General features: G+C 36.6%; 1 protein-coding gene across 1 annotated transcript in view; it reads left to right on the top strand.

Moving 5' to 3' along the window:
• The window catches only part of LOC110109575 (gem-associated protein 2), a 44,209-nt gene extending 35,891 nt beyond the window's left edge, over positions 1-8,318 (top strand). Inside the window, exon 4 of the mRNA XM_020840719.2 lies at positions 7,602-8,318. Coding sequence (XP_020696378.1) covers positions 7,602-7,982 — 381 coding nt within the window. The 3' untranslated portion in view covers positions 7,983-8,318. The remainder of the gene's footprint in view (positions 1-7,601) is intronic.
• Positions 8,319-8,907: the final 589 nt, after the last annotated feature.

Consider the following 8,907-nt stretch of genomic DNA (forward strand, 5'->3'; position numbering starts at 1 on the left):
ATTGGAACTTAACAAGCTAATGACAATTTAAACAGACATAACTGTTAAAAAAAATTATACAATGTTGGGCAAACAAAGAAAAATGTTGGGCATACTGTCATTAGAGTTCAGATATCTATTAGAGTTCAGATATCTATCTACATACTACATAAGCTGCATGAAATGAACTTTTTTTTTTTTTTTTGAATAAATGCATATAGCAATTTTATTCAATAGAGAAAGATACAAAAACTAAGTGATTGAATAACAATCACATTCCTCCTTTAACATAGAAATAAAAATAGGAGGAATCTTATTATCACCTAAATCTTCCCAAAAAAAATCTAAAGAACTAGCATAGTTAGCACAAAAGTCCGCTAACTTATTACAATTTCTCTTTGTAAAGTTAAACAAAACTTGATTAAAATCAAAGAGAAAAGAAAAATCTTCGAGCTTAACTATCTTTTCTTTTACGGGCTCCTTGTTGAATAGCCTATGTACAAGATTGATCACATTCTTGTTGTCTCATTCTACAATGATGCCTTTCGAATCAAACATCCAATCTTTTATGAAAATTTTAAATGATAAAATAGAGAAGAGCTCCACTTGTGCTGAATCCCAATGCATACAGTTTACTCCAAAGGCACATAAAAATCTACCCTTATGATTTCTAACGTCTCCTCCCACTCCAGCATTATAGTTGCTTTCTAAAGAAGCATCAATGAATCCATTCGAGAGGAGGGGGACACCAAGAAGAATACGACAGCTTAAAAAGCTGATTGGAATCCCAGTGACCCGAAATTTGATTAAGAATATTAGAAGCAGATGACATACTTAAGGCATTAGCAGCAATAACATATAAACTGTCTTCTTAACTTTCCTCAATTTTATTTCTACTCTTCCAGCAGTAAAAAAACAGCAGTGCAGTATAGATTTCCGATAAAAGGATTGATCTCTGCATAAGATTGAAGACCTGATAAACAATCCTCTAAAGAATAGAAATCAGGAGCCAGAAACCCCCATTTCCTGAGCAAATTTACGGTCTCTGTTAATTTCGAACATTTGACAGCAATGTGTTATGTATTTTCCAACAACATACATCCTCTTGGGCATTCATTATAAGCCAACAGCCTTCTATATGATAAAAATTCATTTGATGGAAGGGCTTTGTTAATCAAACGCCACCAAAACAAATCGATACAGGGCTTAAGTTTCAATTTTTTTCGCCACCGCCAATGACCGCCTTCAACACTGTCTGAGACTGTCTGAGCTTGCATTCTAAGAAATCAAAGCAGAGATCGATTTCCCAGAACATTTGAGAATGAGCTCCAAATGGTCTACTTTCAATTCCGGACAAATATCAATCTCCAAAATGACATTACCAGCTAACGACCAAAGAACCTCAGTAACTGAGATTCATCCCATTCACCATTTCGTATGCATACATCAAGCTTTAAATCTTCACTTAAATCTGTAGCAAATGCAGGCCACTTAGATAAGGATTTATTGAAAATCCATGTATCATTTAAGATATTGATCTCTGAACCCGTAGCAACCTTCCACCTGATAATTGAAGTTAAAGACTTGAAACCCGAAATAATCCCTTTCTAGGTGCAGAACAGTTCTTCTTAGAATCATATTTCCATTATTGGTTACCATACTTAGCAATATGATTTTTATTCAGTAATGAACCTGGGTTAGAGAATAGATTCCATGCAAATCTGGCCCTCAAAGGACCTACCTTACTAGCCACCGATTGCACTCCCTTTCCTCCCAACCTCAACGGACAACACAGCTTCTCCCAAGAGATGTAATGTAAGCCTTTGCTCTCATCTTACTTATTCCATAAAAACTCCCTACACATTCTATCCAAATCATTCAAAACTCCCTTACGGACTAAAGAATGAGAAGATAAAAAATTAGGGAGAGAAAGAAAGACCGACTTGATAAGTAATAACTTTCCAGAAAGAGAAATAAATCGATTGCCCCAAACATTTAATTTGCCAACAGCCTTCTCCAACAGGAATTGGAATTCTGAAACTCTCAACCTCCTCAAAGCAATTTTAACTCCAATATACATCATCTCTTTTACCACTTTAAAACCCAACATCCTTGAAATGGAAGTCCTTCTAGACCTCATAGTTGAATTGGCAATAAGGATAGAGGATTTTTGGAGATTGACTTTTTGACCCATCCAAGAAAAATAATCTTTCAAAAGTTTACGAATCTTCCTTGTTTTGTTATGATGAGCCTCTGAAAAGATTATAATGTCGTCAACATACAATAAATGAGAAATTCTATCCATATTTGGGGTGATTTTAATACCAATGTTAGAACCTCTCTGAGCAAAAGCATTTGAAAGCAATTGGGAGCATAAAATAAACAAATAAGGTGACAAGGGGCATCCTTGTCTAAAACCATATATAGCCTCAATCCAATTTGTAAAACACACATTGATAGAAATAGAAAACTTAGGATCATACACACATTGAAGAAGAAGATTAGAAAATTCCGTTGGAAAGCCCAATACTTGATGAGCTTGCTTGAGAGTAGACCATCCCATATTGTCGTAAGCTTGCTCCATATCTATTCTGATTGCCATAAGCCCTTTTGAGGATTTTGAAAATCTAAATTTATTGAATAATTCTTGAGCAAGTAGAACATGATCAGAGATTGAACGCCTTTTCACAAAAGCAACTTGTTCCTTAGAAATAATCTTAGGAATGATGAAATTAATCCTATTCATGAGCATCTTAGCCACAATCTTGTAAACTGACAAACAAAGGCTAATAGGCCTAAAGTTTGAAGGAAAGGTTGAATTTTTAGTTTTAGGAATAAGAACCACTAAAGTTTCCCTCCACTTAGGACACATGATGCCCTTTTTGAAAAAAAACATTAATAGCATTCCACTAGTCTTCTTTAATAATCAACCAATAAGCTTTAATAAAAGAGTATGAGATGCCATTAATACCTGGTGAGATATTAGCTTCTAAATTGAACACCACCCTTTCCAAGTCCTCAATGGTAAAATCAGCCAACAAGATCCTTTTATCTATATCATTTAGAACATGAATAGGAGCCGGCCAACCTTCCAGTTTACGTGACCTGTTTTTCCATTTACTATTGAAGAAATCAAAGAAAATACCTTCAATCTCTTTAGGATCTTCTTCCCAATTTTCTTGACTATTTTTGATCTGATGGATCCAATTGCTATTGCGCCTTCCAGAACCAAAAGCATGGAAAAAATTTGAGTTAGAGTCTCCATCCGCATTCCATTTCACCTTTGCACGTTGCCTCCACCATATGTTGAGACGTCCAAGCGTGTTATTTAGTTCATGAACTTTGGCTTTAAGCAACAGTAATTTTTCTTCAGGTAACCAACCCGATTCAGCTTCTTCCTCCTGTAGTTCTATAATGTCCTTCTTCAATCCTTCCTTCAAAGCCGCAAGACTTTGATGCTTTGATCTGCTCCAGAAAAAAAGAGAGCTCTCAAAGCTCTTCTAAATTTCAATTTCAATACATTAGCTTCATCCCCTTGAGCAGGTTTTATCCAAGAATTGGAAACAATAGCTGCTGCAGCTGGATATGAAGACCAGATTTCTTCATATTTTAGAATCCTGTTTTTCTGAATACTTTTAGGAATGATATTAATCAGGATTGGACAATGGTCTGAAGCTATTCTAGCAAGATGACGAACATTAGTGGTCTTAAGAATTTCCAGAGCAGCCGTGTTCACAAGACAAAGATCTAATCTTTCCAAAATACGTGCTCCACCCTTCTTATTGCTACACCAAATAAATTTGGGGCCAATACTCTTCAAATCAGGGAAATCACATGAGTTCATAAACAAATCATGTCTTGAGCTCCTTGTGAGAAGGAGAACTTTTTCCCTCCTCTTTTCTCGTCTTGAGATAATACACAATTGAAGTCACCTCCCACAATGGAGGGAAGATTAAAATCAGAGAGCATTTCTAATTTACTCCATAAGCTTCTTCTTCCAATGGGATCTCTACTAGCATAAACCGAAGAGATGATCCACACTCCTTTGTTGAAAATTTGAACTTCCCCTATTACAACTTGAGAAGAAGCTTCTATAACTGAGAAGGAAGCTAAATCCTTTCTCCAACAAACCAAAATTCCCCCAGATAAGCCATCTGAAGGAAAAAGAAAAAAAATCCCAATTGCTACCAATCAATTTATTACATTCAAATGTATCCATTGTAGAGATCTTAATTTCTACAAGCCCAAATAAAAATATATCATAATCTTTCACAAACTCTTTCAGATAATGAGAGGCTTCTCTCTTCCTAGCCTCCCTACAATTCCAAAAAGTAATAGAAGACATTTAAAGATAAGATTTGGGATTGCTCCCTTTCCTACCTCTTGATAACATGCCACCTTTTCTATTATGTTGGAGGATATTAGACTTTCCCAATGAATTAAGCTCTTTTAAAAGCTTCCCTTTCTCCCCTCCATTGGAAACAACCAACTTCAGCTTATCTGAAAGAGTGGGTTTAATACTGTCGTCAATAACCTCCCCCTCTTCTACCTCATCAGCTGGGATCAAAGGAGCTGATTCCAGATTTGCAGTAAAATCTCCTCCACAATTCTGAAGAATATTGAATTTATTATCTACTTTGATAGGTTTAGGATTAGCAATCTCCTTACCTTATACAATAATCTTCATGGGCTCTGGATGTTCCAGCAACTCGAAAACCTCAGCCTTTGACATAACATCAACCGGCTCAGCAACAATTTGATTTTCAGCAACTGGTTGAACTTCTTGAACTTCAGTTTCCTTTTCTATTCCAGCTGATATATTAATAGATTGGTTTACCATTTCCATTTGAGATTTTTTAACATACACAGGAGCCTTCTTCGGACGACTGAATTTTGATTCAGCATTAGATTTAATCAATCTATTCCCAGCTGGCTTGAATCTCCTTCTGCCTTTATGATTCACATGAACCGTTTTCTTCACCTGGGAGCCTTCGACTGAAACACCATCCGCAGAAACCTTAGGATCTTCCACCGTTTGAACATCACTCTTCACCTTACAATCATTCATGAAATGGCCTAAGTTTCCACACTTAAAACAAAATGTGGAAATTTTTTCATACTCTACTTTTTGGAAGAAACGGCCATCCATTCCGTCAATCCATACTCCCAAAGGAAATTGCTCATCGATAGCCGTATGCAAACTCTGGCAAGCTCCCTCCGCCCCCATTGAAACTTATTTCCATCAATCCACATGAAATGAACTTCAGTATAAGAATTCATGCTACCGTTTAAGTTGTATGCAGGATATGAGCAACATAAAAACAAAACAGATCTAAATAAAGAAAGTGGCATCATGAGAAGCAACAATAGCAAACCCTGGACCAACCCCTCGATCAACGGCAGCAACCCCTCTTCAGTATAAGAATTTCATATTTTTCATAAAAGATTCAAACTTCGAGTATTAGCAAACAAAACCGAAAAGTTTACCCATTAAAGCCCAGCTGCAAACCCTTGACCAACCCCAAAACAACCGCTACAGGGCCGCCCAATTCCAGATCGAAACAAGAACTAGGGCTTAAGCAACCCCTGCGCAGCACGAGAAGTATGAACAACTGGAAAACACATTCCAGGACGCAACAAAAGCAGATGGGGTTTGCTAGAGAGAGAGACAAGAGACCCAAAATCGTAGATGAGCGAAAGGCAGGAGGTCAGATTGAAGAAATTCATACCTATTCAAAAGAAGCAGCTGAATTGATGAGTGACTTTCAAGCGACCTCCTACCGAATGGAGCTGAGGATGCAGCCCGCTGGAGACGAGTATGAGTATGGGGATTGGGATGACGAACAATAACTGGCTGTGACGATGATTTGCGTGATCAGAATGTCGTGAATATAGGTATGGTAGTGGAGACGAGGGCATGGATATGGCGGAATGATTGACAACTTCCGCACGAATTGGGGCAGTAGCATAATTTTTGTTCTTCGAAACCGCGGAAAGCAGCGTACCGCGGGAGGTAAGGTTCGATCGCGGGAAGCAGTGAGAGGCAGCAGAAATTTTCGTAACCGGCTGTGCCGCAATCAGGCCAAACAAAAGTTTAATTGCTTTTTAAATAGTAAAGCAGTAGTGACGCCGTCCCAAACCAGCCCTTAGAGTCTAAAGGTTTTCGTTTGAGTAGATCTAAAATTGAATACATGGAGTACAATTTTTAAACTAACAGATCTAGTGAGGTTTTGTGACTTTGAGCGATCAAGTCATTAATAAGTGTACTTGTTAAAAAATCTCTTGAGTTTATTGTGCATAGAGATGGTGAAGTAGATGGGGTTATTAGTGGAATTCAAGTTGGATGGTCGAAGTGGAGGAATGCTTTGGGTTTGTTGTGTGATAGAAAAGTACCACTCAAACTTAAGGGAAAATTTTATAAGATGGTGGTGAGACCTGCAATGTTTTATGGCGCAGAATATTGGCCATTAAAAGAGAAGCATAATATTATTTTAAGTGTTTTTGAGATGAGGATGCTCAGGTTGATAATTGGACTTACCGTAGAAACGAGATATGAAATGACCAAATCCGTGAAAAGGTTGAAGTATTTCCAGTGACATATAAGATTAGAGAGAGTCACCTTAGATAGTTTGGTCCTGTAAAATGAGTCTTTTGATGACCCTGTTAGGATAGTAAATATATTAGATTTGGCCTATGTTAAGAAAGGTAGAGGTAAACCTAAAAAGATTTGGTTAGAAAATATTAGAAATGACATTTCTTTATTAGATTTAAATGAGGATTTGACTCTTAACATGTCACAATAGAGAAAAATGATTCATGTAGTCGACCCCACGTAGTTGGATAAGGGCTTGATGTTATTATTTTTGTATGCTAAAACCACCCCTTTCTAAAAGCTAAGGTCCTACGATTAAATTTTTTTCTGTCCTTCATCAATTTAGTTCTCTAATCTACGAATTTGAGCGATCTCTATTTATTCTTTTCCAGAATTCTGTGACATAGGTATAAATCTATCTTAGAGGATGGATTGGTCATCAACCATTTTTTACATCTTTGATAACTTAACAGTATACCTTGATTATCTTCATGATTGTCCTCTGGTCTTCCATTCTTGTATAGTAATAAAGAGTAATCCCTCAAATAAATTGTCTTATCTATCATAAACTCGATAACAATTCTACAAGATTTACAAATTTATTTAGCAGTTTATCATCATTGTCTTCATCTATTTTATCACAACTATTTAATGTGGGCTTTTGGAATTCTTATTTTTTATTGGTTTTCATATAGTACTACTTTGAAATCAAACCTATATTGAACAAAGTCTTTGCCTTTTTTTATGGTATTTTAGATTTTTTCTGCTTTTCATTCACTGAGCACAATATGACGTGAGGATTCAAATTTCTTGAGTTCGGCTTTATAAATTCTCATTCTCAATTCGACCTCATTGATATAGTTCATCATGAAATGAGAGTTGAAATCTATATTATGCAAACTTTTTTGCTTTTCTCATGTTGTTTTGTAAAAGAAATCTGCATATTACTCAACTTTTCTGCTGCCTTTAATAGCAATGCCTACTTGTTTTTCTTTTATGAATTGTTCTTGAACTGGGATCCTCTTTCCAGGCTTTTTCTGAGTTTGAAAATTCTCCCACGGCCAACGAATTTCCAAAGCCTTCAGTGTGCAGGCAGAAGCCAAACAGCGATCCTACACTGACTTCGATTCTTGCCATGGATGTGACCTCGCGAGCTTTCATACTTCGAAGCAGCATACGCTCGTTGGAGGCAGCAATTTCCCTTTCGAGAGAAGACTGCCTGTGGCTATACGCCCTCTCTGCAACTGTAGATTCTCCTCTGGATGTTGATACTTGTGCTTCTGTGAGGTGCCTGCTACGCAAGTGCTCTAATCTTCTGGCTGCAAAATCTGAAGTGGATGATGAGGTTTCAATGCTCAACATTTTGATCGCAATTGCAGGGAAATACTTTGGGCAATCTGAGAATCGTTAGACCTTGTTAATGTTTAGTTCTTTTTCTATTGCGGGCTTTTGTCCTTTTTTGTTCCCGTGTTTTTGATGTTCAATGCAAGAAATTAATGATGATATTTCGGTTTTCTAACGAAATAAACAGAAACAACTTAATTTGCGAGAAAAAGAAGGCCAAATCTCAGGTTTTTTTTTTTCTAGCAAAATATTGATCTTGATCAACACAATCCTTAAAGCTTGCATAGTGCATGATCATTATGATTTAATAAGCACTTAAATTGATTTGTGAGGCGGCTTATTTTTATGTTATGGAAGTGATAAAACTATTTCCTACATTTTCAATAAAGCTTCATTCGGTGCATGCCTTGGAAATGTCAGCTTCTCTTTTTATTTCCCGGGAAATGTTAGTTTCCATTCTCAGTAAAACATTTTTTTATTCATTGGCCTTTTTTATTTTTTATTACATTTTACGGCATACTCTATGTCTTTTTAGTTATCTAACAAATAATAGGTATGTCATAGCATTCGAATGTATATTTTGTGGGCTCATACAAGGGCTTGCCTTAGGGCCACTAGACCCAACTAAATAGAGTATTTGGTTGGGAGTTGCTTCTCAAAAGGTCTAATTAGTATTATAGCATAAGGTGTTCATTAAGCACTTAATGCCTATAAAGGTGAGTGCACATGATAGAAATATTTGAGGATAACATGCCTTTCACATACCACGATCACGATATAGAGTGTTGTTATCTTTGTGATTAGTAGAAGATCTGATCAAGTTTGGCATGTTGAAAGAATTCGTAATTGCGGAACTTGGTCGGCATTTAGGAAAGATCCCATGGTGTGTGACATGGGAGCGAATTGGTCCTGGCTTGCTCCATTTCTATGGCAGTAGTATACGTCATTTTGGGGATGAATGAATACTCCAAGGATATAACTAAGAGATTGAA

Source organism: Dendrobium catenatum, unplaced genomic scaffold, assembly GCF_001605985.2.
Source record: "Dendrobium catenatum unplaced genomic scaffold, ASM160598v2 fragScaff_scaffold_1548, whole genome shotgun sequence".
In the NCBI taxonomy this organism is placed as follows: Eukaryota; Viridiplantae; Streptophyta; class Magnoliopsida; order Asparagales; family Orchidaceae; genus Dendrobium; species Dendrobium catenatum.